Raw genomic sequence first — 14189 nt, forward strand, 5'->3', positions numbered from 1 at the left:
TAAATAGTAGGATGGGCTTGTATGTAATAATGTTGTATCTTTGTGCATTGATTGCTTGAGTTTTGAAAGAAGTTTCTTACTCTGATCCATTTCTATGTTGACAAATTGTTAAAAATTGGGTTGTGATCATATATTCATTTTTGTACTCCTAATGTGACTCAGACTCTGTAGTTGTTGGAGTAATTTTTTTTCTTCACATAAGTAATGATTTAAAACTCATTCCATAACCGTCCAAAAAAAAAAAAAACTCATTCCATATAAGATGAGATTGAAGAGAAGAGTGCAATTCATGGGTCTGGATTTGATACTGATCCGGTGATCCCAACTTATGGTGATACCCTTTCTATCCATTCTGATTCTCTTTCCTCAGATAATATTTCTGATTTTGTGAGGCTTGTATTGATCATTTGGAAGATGGTTTTTCCTTTTGCTACCCATTTGGTTCATGATTGCATGTGATATTCGGTTATATTGATGATTTTCTCCTTTTTCTTCTAAATAATCAAATATTTACAACTTGAGTAAGACTACTTCATTAAAGGGTGACTTGGGATCTTGGAAGAAATAGAGGAAGAAAATGACTTAAATGAGTAAAACAAGGGACATGAGCCAAGCCTACATTAATGATATTTCATCAAAGAATACACTTGGAAAATGAAATTTATCCAACTTCAATTTCAATTTTAGTTATAAGTAACATAACCATAGTCTTTCATCTTCATACAACAGTTTTCATTTTCGTTTTCTTTCTGTTTTTCTTTTTCCCTTGTCACCATCCTCTGCCGGGCCCCTTCATTGAGAGTTGTCTGTGATGTCTCTTGCCTTATTGCCATTTGCTTGACAAAGACATCATTTTTGGCCACATCCTCATATAAGCAAACTTGCAGAACATAATTACAAAAGAACATTATGTTCCCTAAGGCAAAAAACAATTGCCAAAGAGGAAGCTCTTAAATCTTCTTACTTCTTATCTCATACCATCTTCTATCTAAGAAAAAAATAAAATAAAAAATCTAATCTAACAAAAGTAATAGTATCTTAAAGTCTTAGCTGTTGATATAACTATAAGTACATGCTAATAACATGATTTGGTTGAAATTTTTGTTATGACAGTTCCAAATGTTTACATAGTCTCCTAGAGTTTCTATCGGTCTCCTATTAAACTAACACCTATGGTACACTATATTGCTATGCCTATTATCACTTCGTTCATTGTTGAGACTCTTGGTTATGAGGGCAAGGCATTTCTGGTTCCCCTCTTGTCCATAAAAGATTGAGTTCACCTCTCTTCTTTCCCAATGACAAAAATGTGCCTGCATTTGAAGAAAACCAAGGTTTTAAAAACAATACAAGTTTTTGTAAATCACGATGACAACTCGTAGTAAGAAACATGCATAAAGTTTAACATTAGTTCTCGAAGATGACAACTCGTAGTAAGAAACATGCATAAAGTTTAACATTAGTTCTCGAAGGTGCCTTCGACAGCCACCTGAACATGTTGAAATAACAATTGTACTAACCAAGAGTAAACGGGACGATATAAAGCAATGCTGGTTGACCATGCCCATCCATCAAGTTCAAAGCAACATATGTAATAAGGAGACCTGCAGATCAAAGTTCAAGGGAATGATGTAAAGACACCAAGCAAACAGTGATCTCAATTCTCATCTACATCCTAATTCTGGTCCGAAAGTGAGCCGGCTCAATTTTGTAACAAAGTAAATAAAGTCCAAAAGTTTTTATGGAAAATTACCCTTTGACACATCCTACCAACTAAAGTCATACCAAGAATCAAACATAGAAATAGCATACCTTAACCGTAAGCACTCATTGCCCACACGAAGTATCCAGACCGAAGGTTCCTCTTTGCCAACCAATCATACCTGTAAATTTATCGGTACAATAATTAAGTCCAGGAACCACTAAAATGAGACAAGGGATTCTTTTCATTTATGTAGTGATTAAAGTGTTTAAACTAGGGAAGACGAATATATATGACTTTCGTTTCGACCTTAGTGAAAATGCGATTAGAAGCCCCGGTAAGATTATGTCCCCAAAACCAATTATGCTAAGCAGCACGGGGATACCATCTTCTCCACTCCTATCGCCTCGAGCTACCTGTACAGAAGTGAAAATGTTTCATTAATTCAAGTGGAAGAAACGCATCATGTTTATGAGACCAAAATCGAGCTTAGTAGAGAATGAAACAGAAGGGAACACTCACCACTATCATTACGCTCTCATGGAACCACCACTTAGAGACAAATACCCAGAAGATGTCATATAGAAAGGCGCAACTAAGAAGAACAGTTCCAACCTTATAGAGAAATAAGTATAGATGTCAGAGTCTTCATTCATAATAAGAGTTCAGTACTGTATTTATGAAGATGCGGCATTAATGTTTCCTTCTTATGCTTAGAATTAAAGAATATCATGAAAAAGCAAAGTATAAGGTTTTGCAAAAGAAGCCTTTTAGAAATCAGAAATGGTGAAAAAATAACAAAGTATAAATTACCTTGAGATTTGGCATGCGGACAATCTGAAGAACCGTAATTATCAATGCAATTCCCTGAATGACATAAACAAAAAAGAAGAGAAAGGTAACTATGTTATGAATTTGTCTTGTAATGTTAAATTGAGAACAATGCAAACTTCAAAATTTTGTAAGGGCACTTGTTAGCAAAAACTATCAAACAAAAATGATATGCTGCAACACTAGTGGTTAGTGTTCTCAAATCCATACCAGGAAGAGGATTCTCATTAATTTTTGGAAATTCCATGTGCATTGAAAATTATTCAATCCATCCAATGTTACAATTCATAGGGATAATTCCGGCAATTTCATGAGGATAACTGCAGATAGCAGCATCATAGGTTGTACAGATTCTATCAGAGAAAAATGGATAACCAGGATTTGTGAAGCAGAAGAACCAAAGTCAAAGATTGCTAGGTTCTTTTATACAAATAACTTGATAAAGGGAACTTGAGGCTCCTTGCAACCTGCTTAAACAACAATGAAAATATTATTCTTCATTTGTTTTCCAAATGTCATATAAATAAACCAAGAATTTTGTGGGAGTGTTACGTGGGAACTGAGGTTACCTTCAAAGCCAAGTCTTCTGATACAGTTGACCGATACCGAACTGAGCCTTCAATTGGACAGCTTCTTCCTTTAAATATAAATTTAGCATTGCAGAGACTGGATAGCTGCAACAGAACATCAGACATCAGCTCGCCGCTTTGTTTGTCCTCATCCGACGGATCTTCTGCGACCGATACAATACACTGAAAGATGGCTAACAACCTCTCCAGTGGGAAACTTCCAGGTCCTTTCATTAGTAACTCCTCTTCTAAACTTTCCTTTCTTTCAGGCACCTTCTCAGAGGGTCTACACACAAAAAAGAACAATAGACTAAAAAGTTAAACATCCACTGCTTGAAAAAAGAGAGAGAACAAAAGCAGAATCATGCTATGGCTAGAGAACTAATTTTTGTAAATTACACATCAACCAACAAATCAACATGCTTACTTCCTCTTTCGCTTTCGATTATCAGAACCTCCTTTGGAATCAAAAAGTGAAGCATCAAGAGTAGCTGGATTTCGGGAAGCAAGAAATGCTGAAATAAGAAGATACTTTGCACTCGTAGACATGTGAAAGTCTAGCTTGGCAATTTCTTCACGTCGCTCCAGTTTCTTTTGATTCACCTTCAGATTTGCCTCTTTGGAGTTCTCAACTTCAGCTGAAGGATGAGATGAAACCTTAAATATCTCATTCAGAGAGGACGTGATGTGAGGATTGATATGACTAAATAACTTTCTCTTCATGTCTTTGTCTCCATTAGGAAAGACTCTTTTATCGCGTAAAGGTTCACAATATTTTTCATATAGTGGTTTGAAGGCAGTGGACAATTCATCAACCTGCCTAGTAACCCTAAAGAAAGACCTTAAAGCCACACTGCATGAAAAATAAACAAAAATTCACTATGAGATTATGTAAATCTGAGAAAGGAAAGTAATAGTAATAAGATGTCTTACTCCAAGAATGAAGAATACAGCTTCGAGTCTGCTTGGTTTCTCGACAATATTTTGCGAAGATCAGCATCTGTGTAATCAGGAAAGTATACAGGGATAGGCTCCACATAACCCATGTTAGAAGAGTAAAAGGTATCTGGAGAAGTATTGCTGATAAATATTAGACCCACCTCAGGAATCTTCAGCAGATCATAGAGATTAAACAGAAAGGGTAATAAAGTAGAGCTCTTATCCCACTCTCTAACAAGCTGAAAATTGTCAAATACCAAGTAGATCATGTTTCCAATCCCCCCTTGTGCCATTGTCTTGCCTGATATCAACTTCTCCGACTTCTCCTTCAGATTGTTTATGGCATCGGTCAATGCTTCCGTAAGAAAATTAATAAAATCCGATGGTCTCTCACAGCGCTTTGCATTTGAATAGCCATTAGCAGAACTTTTTCTATGGAGATGCAACTGATTTAGAATAGACTCAAACAAGATACGCTGATTATAACACGTCCTGCAGCTAGAATAAACAAGAGGCCTGTTGAGATGCCGGAATAATTGAAGAATGATACTGGTTTTTCCAGTGGAAGCACCACCATACACAAACAAAGGAAGCATTGGAGTGTTCAATGGCCCCAAAAGACTTACAATCTCGAGAATCTGGCTACTTCTACCGGGGAAATTAGAAAACAATTCATCTAGGCTAATAGGGTCTCCTCCAACTAAAAGGTCATTGATTGTTAGAGGTTCAAGGCTATTTACTTTTGCAGAAGATGCATTATTAGAAGTCGACGCAGAAGACGAAGCTAAAGACCTTGTAGTTCTTCTGGGAATTTGTGCAGCTTCCTGAATTCATGTTTCTTCTGATAAAATCAACAATGGAATCATCAATTTGGAATCAAAATTTGAAAAAACAAATTGTAACGGATTCCACGCACTCTTAGGATTGGTAGTCAATAAACAATAATCCATTGTGCTGGAGTTCACATACACACAGCCTGATAGAACTTAACACTAACTCTAATGGATATATTAATCAGATTTATGAAAGCATCATCATTATCATACAGTGAAATTGAACTTGAGTGATATCAAAGCTTCGGTTCAATAAATGGCTTTCAAAATTCACAAACTACAATGCAAAATTGATTAATTTTCGTTGATTTGAAAGGAAAAATATGTCATAGAATATTCTAAAGACAAATATGAACACTAACTGAAATTGAGAACAAACCAAATCCAATTAGATTAAGAAAGTGAGGAAAAAACCCTAATTAAACCTAAAAGAAGAGAAAAGGACTGTGGAGTGAAGAAAGGTCTTTACCGAGAAAACAGAGAATACAGATGCGAGCAGATCCAATTGGGTGCGCGTGGTAAGCACGACTCAGTGAAGGCGCCTGGCTTTTTCCACGCAGTTGTTTGGTGCAATGTGACAGTGAAGAATGAAGAGTGAAGAGAGCAAAATCAAATGGCAAATACAATATTACAATACAACACACTGCAGGGAAAGGAATGGAAATGGCGCCAAAATCAAACAACGTTGTTCCCGGGAAGAGCCACTTTTCTCTCCATTTTTTTGGGCTTATGATTGTCTATTTCGGCCTGCGTCAGAATTCATTATGGGCCAGTTGATTTGGGTTTCTAGTCCATGACCAAAAACTTGTAGATATAGTTTTTTATTTTAAAAAATAAATTGTACCAGTGCAACATCCAATTGAATATTCCCTTTTCAAGAAAAAAAAAAAAATAACAATAGTTACTCAATATCTAATTGAAGCTATTTACAAACTTTATAAGTTAAAGTTGCTAATCGAGAATTTAATTAAACTATAGATACCTAAAATTAATTATTTATGTTTAATTCGATGAAAAATTTGAGTGATACAAATCAAATTATATAAGCAATTGCTTAGTGGAAATTAGAAAGTAAATTATCCTCTTTGATATATAATTATACAATAAATTTATCATATATTTTTATCCCATAAAATCATCGCACTTCTAATCAATTCCATTTGATAGTTAAGGTTGATACAAAAATAAGTTTGGAAATATGCATTAAATATAAAAAAGTTATTACAAGCTTTAAATGAACACATAAATAAATTTATTATATTATAATATACAACAAAGAAATAAATAAAAATGATTAGCAAACACGTGGCTACATCAGGGACGTAAGGAACGGAGCGTTGAATTGTGAGTTGTGAAGAGTGAGGAAGGAGCATAACAACGATGCAGAGTGAAATGGGGGAGCTTTATGCTTTGGACTTCGATGGAATCCTCTGTGATAGCTGCGGTGAGAGCTCTCTCTCTGCTCTCAAGGTACTGTACCCTCTCTCCTTTCTCTCTTACTTGTTTTTTCATTTCAAGTTTTCACTTTTTCATTAACTAGGATACCTTTCAGGCTGCGAAAGTGAGATGGCCTTCTTTGTTTCATGGCGTGGATTCCGCCACTCAGGATTGGATTGTTGACCAGATGCATTCAGTAATTAATCTCATATTCACTACTTACTTCTAAGTTCTTATGCATTTTTTTTAAATTAATTAGTTAATTATTATGTTTATGCATTCGTTTTTTGCTAAATTGCTTTATAGTTTAGATGTTATGTGTTTTGGTTCTGAATAACTGTTAACTGCTTATCAACTTATACGATTTGGAAATAACAACAGAGGCCTCAAATTATATGAGGTGCAATGCATGTGTGAAGCTCACTTCTTTGAGGAAGTAATTGATTTTTCCTCTAAGATTTCAGTAGGACATTGATTATAAAATTGTTTCAAAACTAAGCTAATTAAACAACACACTGTTTCTCGCTAACTTTGTTGCCTTTTTTATTGTTAATCAAGTTTTATTCCCTCAAAATATGAACATTTTCCGGTTTTAATAATTTTTTTTGTAAAGATTTAGTTACTTGCATATGATGTTGTGAATATTTGACTCAAAAATATTGAGCTTTCAAAAACATTGCTTTGAATATGGTGAATAAATAGACCAATTTTCATTCTGAAGATGAACTTCCATAGTTGTCTGTGTTATAGGTCCGACCGGTCGTAGAAACTGGATATGAAAATGTTTTACTTGTGAGATTGTTGTTAGAGACCAGAATACCTTCCATCAGGAAGTCTTCAGTGAGTACAATGTCTTATCTCTGATCTTTAGCATTTATCCGTGGAATTTGCATCTGCTTTTGACTGATGCCTACTTTTTTTGCAAGGTTACAGAGGGGCTCACGGTTGAGGGTATATTGGAAAATTGGTCCAAGTTGAAGCCTGTTATCATGGAAGAGTGGAGTGAGAATAGAGAAACTTTGATAGATCTTTTTGGAAAGGTTAGAGATGAATGGTTGGAGCAGGATTTCGCTACTTGGATCGGTGCAAATAGGTAACCAAATTAAACCTTCTGAGCTGTGATTAGTTTAGCATATTTATATCACATGAAGGAGATCTACTACTACTAATTCGTGATGTTTGTCTATAGATTCTATCCTGGTGTTTCTGATGCATTAAAATTTTCAAGCTCGAGAGTGTACATCGTCACCACGAAACAGGTCAGCATCCAACCTTCTTTTTTACCCTAGCTAGGGGATGATAATCCCGTCAACAGATACTTTTGTCTCAGTATTAATGAAAAATACTCCATTCCATAATATTTTTACTTTCAAAAGTCAATGTATCTTGATATAAATTGCAAGTAATATATACAATTTTTAATGTACCGAATTTTCAAGGTGATAATTATTTTGGAATGAAAGAGTAAGAGAGAAAGGAAGATAATGTTGTCCTAATACGACTTATGCACCTTTTGCAATTTTACATCATGTCCCCTGTTCATTTTGTATCTTTATCATTTCTTTTGTAATTTTAGAGCCGTTTTGCCGATGCTTTACTCCGAGAGCTTGCTGGGGTGACAATTCCACCTGAAAGAATATATGGTCTAGGAACTGGGTTAGTGTAGTATATATTCGTCTAAAATAATGTCCAGTGATGCTTTAACATTTTTTTCTTTTCTTTTCTCTTGCTTTATTTTTTGAAAGGAAATTCACTTTCCTTGCACCATCTTTGGTTTTACCGGTAGGCCTAAGGTGAAAGTGCTGAAGCAGCTTCAAAAGAGATCAGAGCACCAAGGACTCACACTTCAGTAAGATATTGTGCTACTAGAACTAATTATACATCATTCTGGTTATTGTTATTTCTACTGGAACTCTATTATTGCTTACATGAAATTAACTCTTTTAACCAGCTTTGTTGAGGATCGGCTTGCTACCTTAAAAAATGTCATCAAAGAACCTGAGTTAGATCAATGGAATCTGTATTTAGGTAGCTTCCTTTTGTATTTCTTAACCAGTTTATAATTGGAATGGATTCTCTCATGGGAAAATATTACATGACATCGTGATACGTATGGTCGAGTGTGCCTGATAAGTGTAATTGTTTTTGGGATCAGGGAACTGGGGTTACAACACTCAGAAAGAGAGAGAAGAAGCTGCGGCTATCCCCAGAATTCAAGTTCTTGAGCTGTCGGACTTCAGTAAGAAGTTGAAATGATTGTTTGTTGCCTTCATTGAATTTTCACTTTTTCAGGTGTCAGCATTGAACTGAACATTTTGTTACCATCTCATTTATAAAGAAAGTCAGTTTGTTGTGACCACAATCTTTCTATTTAAAATGGCTGCTGTAACTGTATCCTCTAATGTTATATAGAGAAATGTTTTTTCAGTACATAGTAATATAGTATATATACACACACAATAAATTGACAGTTGATTATTGAAACTCAAAACTGGTTTTCATTATGTAAGTGTTATGTTCAATAAGAAAAGATAGATCTACACTCTTGGATGAAGGCAATGTGTTGAGTTTACACATATATAACTGAGTTTGCTTTTATTTGGGTGGCTAAATATATTAAGTTATCACAATGTGGAAATAAATAGAGGAAATATGTGCCTCAAATGAAGCTGCAAGATCAATGTGGAAGATTCCAAAAAATACGACGCCACTCATAGTCATATGTGAATGACTATTTCGAAAGCAAATATTATTTGTGGTAATACTACGCTGAAAAAAGGTACTGAAATTTTTCGAGGATTTACTACACATCTTCCATCTTAGAAGGCAGTTTTGGTCTCCATCAAAGTTATGCAAAATGGTAAAAATATTAATGCATAGATAAAATTATATTGTAATGCACGAAAACTTAAACAACAAATTCCATCAAGATAAAGTCGACTATATAGATCAAACAATATTATTATATTCAGTTATATATCATGTCTATAATAAATTCATTTATGCTGTAGATGAGCTTAATTAATAAGGTAACGGTAGCTCTTTTCACTCAAACTTAGATATTACCATAGGCCTTTCCCTTAAAGATCTAACATGCAAACCAAAAAATGTAATCTTACACTGTTAAAGTGTGTTTAGTTTGGAATTTGTTAAGCCACCTAAGACCTAAGCATAGCACCTTTTCAAGGGCATCAAGGCATTTTTTTTACTTAGATAAGTTTTTAAAGAACGGACATAATTCATAAAAATTACAACCATGTTAAGGGTATTAAAAGTGCCATTTACAAAAACTTAGATTAAATGACAAAAGAAAGAAACTATTGGCATTATTAAAATATTTTTTCTTAAAACTAAAGTTTCAAAAATTAAATCAGTGATCAAACTAGTAGAATTAAAAGTTCAAAAGTTTAAAGATTTAATTGAAGTTGAACCGAATATAATAACACAATATATTTATATATATGAAATATATAATTTTTTAAAAAAAATATTTTATTTTAAATCAATTAACCGCTATAAAATGAGATCAATTTGATCAGTTAATCAATTATTTATAATCAAATTTTATCTTAATAAATAGTACTGATTTAATAATTGGATTTTGGTTAATCAAACAAATTTTTTTTATTTTCGATCCAATTTTCACGACAATACTTAAAATTATATCCTATATAAAATAATTTATCATAATAGTAAGTTAGTTAAAAAGTGGAACAGTCAATTTCACGTGATATTAAGGACGGTCCAAGTAACACCCTATTTGCGAATTTTCTATCTCTGGACCTGAATATTTTGATACGATGTTAAATTCATACATAACGATACAATAAAAACATCGACAACTTAAAATATGACATGTGAATTATATTTTTTTTGCGTCACTAAGTAATTTTTAAATATATATTATATCAATACTTTTATTAATTTTTTTATATTTTAACAAAAATGATTGTTTTATTTAATTTTATAAAAAAACTTAAATATTTTATTTTATTTTGAACAAAAAACTATCTTAATTTTTTTAATTTAGTCAAAATTTAGTTAGCCTTAGTTTTGTAATTTTAAATCTGAAACAATTTAAAAATTCAAAATAAAAAAATATAAAAAATAAAAAAATAAAAAAAAAGTGTTTGATCTAAAGTGTTCTTCCAGTTTGGGCAAAGAAGAAGAAGAAGAGTCTCCGTCAGTCGGTCACTCGGTCTCCTCTCTGCTCTTCTATGTCCGAAGCTCTCTTCGTGTCGTCTCCACTCTGCTCTTCTTTCTCTCAAGCTATGTTCGTGTAGTCTCTGGCCAAGAAGAAGACGAAGCTCTGTTCGAATCGTCCCCCCCCTGCGCCTATTTGTATCTGGCAAAGAAGAAGAACCCAGTTCCTCCACGTCGTTTTCTCGAATCGAATTTTGCCTTGTGAATAACGGTGGATCTGTCACTGGTTTCAATTCTAGTAGGGATCGGAGGGCGTGATGGTGTCGAGAGAGCTGTTCGGTTGGTCCCCGCCGCACATACAGTCTCTCACTCCGGTGTCTGAGGTTTCGGAGCCGCCGGAGTCGCCGTCTCTGTATATTGATCCCGGTGCCGAGACTTCGGCGTCGCAACAGGTTGAGGTGGAGGAGGAGATCGAGGAGCCAGAGGAGGTTGAGCCGTCGCCAGCTGCTGTTCCTTTCTCCCGCCTCTTCGCTTGCGCCGATCGTTTTGACTGGTTCCTTACTTCCTTATGATCTGCTGAAGCTCACGGCACCGCTCTCGTCGTTTACTTGCATTTCTTTGCCGGCAAGATGCCCAGTTTCACACGTTCAAGGAGGTTCGGTTTCGTTCTCTTCTTAAGCCCTTACCCTAGATTTTGTTGTGCGTAGCTATCTGGATTTTCATTTCTGGTAATTTGATTTTGCTTTAGTTGTGAAATGTATTTGCTGCTTGTGAATTGTGATGTTGGATGAGGTAATTGAGCAATGAATTTTTTTTCACCAATACTGAATTGATTACACTCATTTGAACACTTCTTCCTGTAAGGGAGCATCAAAACCGCAATTCAGGCTGGGTCAGCATTGGCATTCACCTCTGCATTTATTGATTTCAGAGGTCAGCGAATAAAACATGATTCTCATAAGGAGTATGCTGCCTACAACTCTGCATTGATGAAAACTATTAAGGGTGCAACAACTGGTTTAATTTCTGGCACCATCTGGGTACTGTTGTTGCCACCTGGAATCATGTTCCTCGTGTTGAGAGAAACGTTGCTCTTCCAGGCCTCATAAGAACTTTCAAGATGATGGGCAACTATGCATTGACCTTTGTTGCCATAGGAGGAGTCTACATTGGTGTTAAGCAGTTGGTGCAGAACGCTAGGATGAAGAGGGATCTTGTCAATGGTGCTGTAGGTGTGCAACTGTTCTGGGTTACTATTTTATCTCTGTTAGACCATAATTTGCATATGTTAAATCTATATCTTGAAATCTCACTTATGGAATGTCGATGAAAATGGTGAACAGAACTCAATGATGCTTTGATGGCTTTCCCCTATAATATAATTAGATGTGATAGTGAAGTATCATATAAGGAAATCCAGTTCCTTTGTATGTGAATGTTGTGTGTGCGTGTGCCCCCACCAACAAAATCCTCCTCCTCCTCCTTTTCAAGTTACGTTGCTTGTGTGTATTCGTGAGTTTTCATATTTGTTTCTTTATGATTTGTGTTTGGGGCCGATGTGTTTTTATTCATATCCTTAATGTCAATTCTGAAATCACAGAAGCTTAAAGTGACATTTGTGCCCTTTTTTTTTGCTGTCTTCAGTGATCTGTTTCATTCAGATCCAATAATACTTGCTTGATAGCTGATGTTATCTGAACTTGAACCTTATTTTTCTTTATATAGAAACTAAATTCCAGAGTTTATTGCCTTTTGTTATTTTTTTTCGCTGACATTTAGTTGTATTCCCTTATTTTCATTATTTTTCCGTGAAGCTCCTAAGTTGTTCGTTTTCCATTCCAACCAAGAAATTTTCTTGTTATTAAAGCCCACAATGTCTTGTAGCCATAGCTTAAGGCCTAATCATAATGTATCTGTTAGCGGTTGTAGTTCAAATGAAACCTTTATTGCTAACTAATTGAAACTTTTCTTTTAATTAATTTCTGGCGGAAAGAATGAGAATTATAGAATGCCATGATAAAGTTAGCTGTATTTTTCGTTGCTTGGGGCTATGTTATTTATTATTGTAATGCTTATTCAGCCTTAAAATTTGTTTTACATAGATGGTTGGTCAGTTAATGTGTCTGCAAATACTGGCACTGGAAGAAGTCAATATGTGAATGCTGGAGAACTAAGTGGCAACACTTCTTCACATGAAGGACTTAACAAGCTGATAAACATAGGGATGTTAGCTTTAACACTGATTTGATACATAGTGATATTATAGCGTATATAAACATTGTGGGAGCATAGAACTAAGATGTATTTTTTCCTATGTAAATTCTCTTGCCGGTACATATTTATTTGTCGCAATCGGCCAAAACCAAACCCACATTTAGTATTTTGAATGTTGCTTCTTGTGCTTCATTTACGCAGTGTTATTGGTTGGTTTGTCCAAATTAGCTATAGGTGATTCTGTTGGATACTATCAGACATGTAGAATCAGTTCATTAATTTTTATTAATTTTTTGCAGTATTGTAAATTTAGAATTACTTATTCAATCGCCGATAGTTATACAATAGTCTTAAAATAACATAGCCCTGAATGTTCTTCACTTTTGAAATTAATTTCTCAAGCTACACTTATAAAATAGTTTCAATATAAATTTGTCAAGCGTCTATATTTTGTTATTTCCTTTTAATGATTTGTTAGCGTTTAGAAAAATGAAAGCTTAAAATTTCATGCTGACAAACAAGGCTTTCGAGTTACATTTTATAATCATATGTTAAGGAAAGCCTTATTAATTATTATGCTTTTTCTCTCATAATTTCAAAAAAAAGTATAGTCTAATTTTGATATGTAAATAGTATCTTCCAAACCGCGTTTCACTTTTTATTTTTATATGACAGAACACTTGCAAGAGTAAACACTTCATAACATAATAAAGCATTGCTGTCACTTTAAACCAATTAAATAAAATGGAACAAAAATAATTTGACACTAAATAATTAGAACAGTAATTTGCAGGAATATAGTGTACAGATCTAAATTCATACAGATATACAGATATTTTTTTTCTATTTATCTCATGCTGACACGTATAAAGAGCTAAATTAGTACAGAAATATAGAAGTGGATCAAGCACATCACACGTGCTTTTGGTGTGTGGCTTCAGGGAGCAGAATCTGATACTGGTCAGTTCTCCTAGCTTGGTTTAGCCGAGCCGTCTAACTCCAAAGGAGAAGGACGGATGGAAGTGGGCTCCGTTATTATATTTGTATTAATATTGGGCTAGACGTTTTTTGTAAATGATAACTTTTTTTACTAGGTGAATAGAATTAGACTGGCAGCTGAGGCCCAGCATAGTTGGCATACCTGTCCGCCTCATACAACGCTGCACCCAGGTTCAAATTTCAGCTGAGGCTGGTTGTTGGTTTAAGAACCCATGATACCTATGGTAGTGTGTGTGAGTGTATTGTGTGTGTGTGAAACATGGGTGTAATGCCTAAGATTGGGGGCTGTATCATGCCCACATCATGTGATAAATTTATTAATTACGGGGGTAATGATTTTAATTAATTTTTAAATAATTTTTTAGATAATTCAGATAATAATAATAAATAAGTTTTTTATTTTATAATTTGGTCTAACATAACCTATATAAGACTTCAAATAAAAAATTATATCATAAAATATGTTATACTATAACATAATGATATAATATACACTCTCCTTCTTTTTAACTTTTAAAAAAA

At 34.3% G+C, this 14189-nt stretch overlaps 3 protein-coding genes and 1 pseudogene across 4 annotated transcripts; 2 read left to right on the plus strand and 2 right to left on the minus strand.

The window, feature by feature from the left end:
• Window positions 1-1162: 1162 nt before the first annotated feature.
• Window positions 1163-2761, minus strand: LOC130975665 (signal peptide peptidase-like 2; annotated as a pseudogene).
• A 79-nt stretch (window positions 2762-2840) lies between these two features.
• LOC130975666 (origin of replication complex subunit 5-like) lies at window positions 2841-5591 on the minus strand. Its single transcript, XM_057900421.1, has 5 exons — window positions 5556-5591; window positions 4036-4865; window positions 3530-3955; window positions 3103-3388; window positions 2841-3000 (listed from the first exon to the last, which is right to left on the minus strand). The coding sequence occupies exons 1-5, from the start codon at window positions 5589-5591 to the stop codon at window positions 2947-2949; spliced, it is 1632 nt and encodes a 543-aa protein (XP_057756404.1). The 3' UTR covers window positions 2841-2946.
• A 583-nt stretch (window positions 5592-6174) lies between these two features.
• Window positions 6175-8741, plus strand: LOC130976086 (uncharacterized). Of its 2 annotated transcripts, XM_057900846.1 has the most exons (9): window positions 6175-6344; window positions 6427-6507; window positions 7062-7151; window positions 7238-7404; window positions 7501-7570; window positions 7888-7967; window positions 8098-8160; window positions 8263-8339; window positions 8467-8741. In XM_057900846.1, the coding sequence occupies exons 1-9, from the start codon at window positions 6255-6257 to the stop codon at window positions 8565-8567; spliced, it is 819 nt and encodes a 272-aa protein (XP_057756829.1). In that variant the 5' UTR covers window positions 6175-6254; the 3' UTR covers window positions 8568-8741. The 2 variants fall into 2 exon arrangements, with proteins under 2 accessions (XP_057756829.1, XP_057756830.1); XM_057900847.1 differs by lacking the exon at window positions 7888-7967 and having other exon boundaries at window positions 8057-8160.
• A 1716-nt stretch (window positions 8742-10457) lies between these two features.
• LOC130974386 (outer envelope pore protein 16-3, chloroplastic/mitochondrial-like) lies at window positions 10458-13043 on the plus strand. Its single transcript, XM_057899255.1, has 2 exons — window positions 10458-11686; window positions 12557-13043. The coding sequence occupies exons 1-2, from the start codon at window positions 11575-11577 to the stop codon at window positions 12700-12702; spliced, it is 258 nt and encodes an 85-aa protein (XP_057755238.1). The 5' UTR covers window positions 10458-11574; the 3' UTR covers window positions 12703-13043.
• Window positions 13044-14189: the final 1146 nt, after the last annotated feature.

This window comes from Arachis stenosperma, chromosome 4 (assembly GCF_014773155.1).
Source record: "Arachis stenosperma cultivar V10309 chromosome 4, arast.V10309.gnm1.PFL2, whole genome shotgun sequence".
In the NCBI taxonomy this organism is placed as follows: Eukaryota; Viridiplantae; Streptophyta; class Magnoliopsida; order Fabales; family Fabaceae; genus Arachis; species Arachis stenosperma.

Coding starts and splice junctions, on each gene's coding strand:
- LOC130975666 (XM_057900421.1), bottom strand. CDS start 5,591: ATGGAGAGAAAAGTGGCTCTTCCCGGGAACAACGTT. Junction 3,956..4,035: donor CTGTATTCTTCATTCTTGGA/GTAAGACATCTT, acceptor TTTTTCATGCAG/TGTGGCTTTAAGGTCTTTCT. Junction 3,389..3,529: donor AATCGAAAGCGAAAGAGGAA/GTAAGCATGTTG, acceptor TTTTGTGTGTAG/ACCCTCTGAGAAGGTGCCTG.
- LOC130976086 (XM_057900846.1), top strand. CDS start 6,255: ATGCAGAGTGAAATGGGGGAGCTTTATGCTTTGGACTTCGATGGAATC. Junction 6,508..7,061: donor TTGTTGACCAGATGCATTCA/GTAATTAATCTC, acceptor TCTGTGTTATAG/GTCCGACCGGTCGTAGAAAC. Junction 7,405..7,500: donor ACTTGGATCGGTGCAAATAG/GTAACCAAATTA, acceptor GTTTGTCTATAG/ATTCTATCCTGGTGTTTCTG.
- LOC130974386 (XM_057899255.1), top strand. CDS start 11,575: ATGATGGGCAACTATGCATTGACCTTTGTTGCCATAGGAGGAGTCTAC. Junction 11,687..12,556: donor TCTTGTCAATGGTGCTGTAG/GTGTGCAACTGT, acceptor TGTTTTACATAG/ATGGTTGGTCAGTTAATGTG.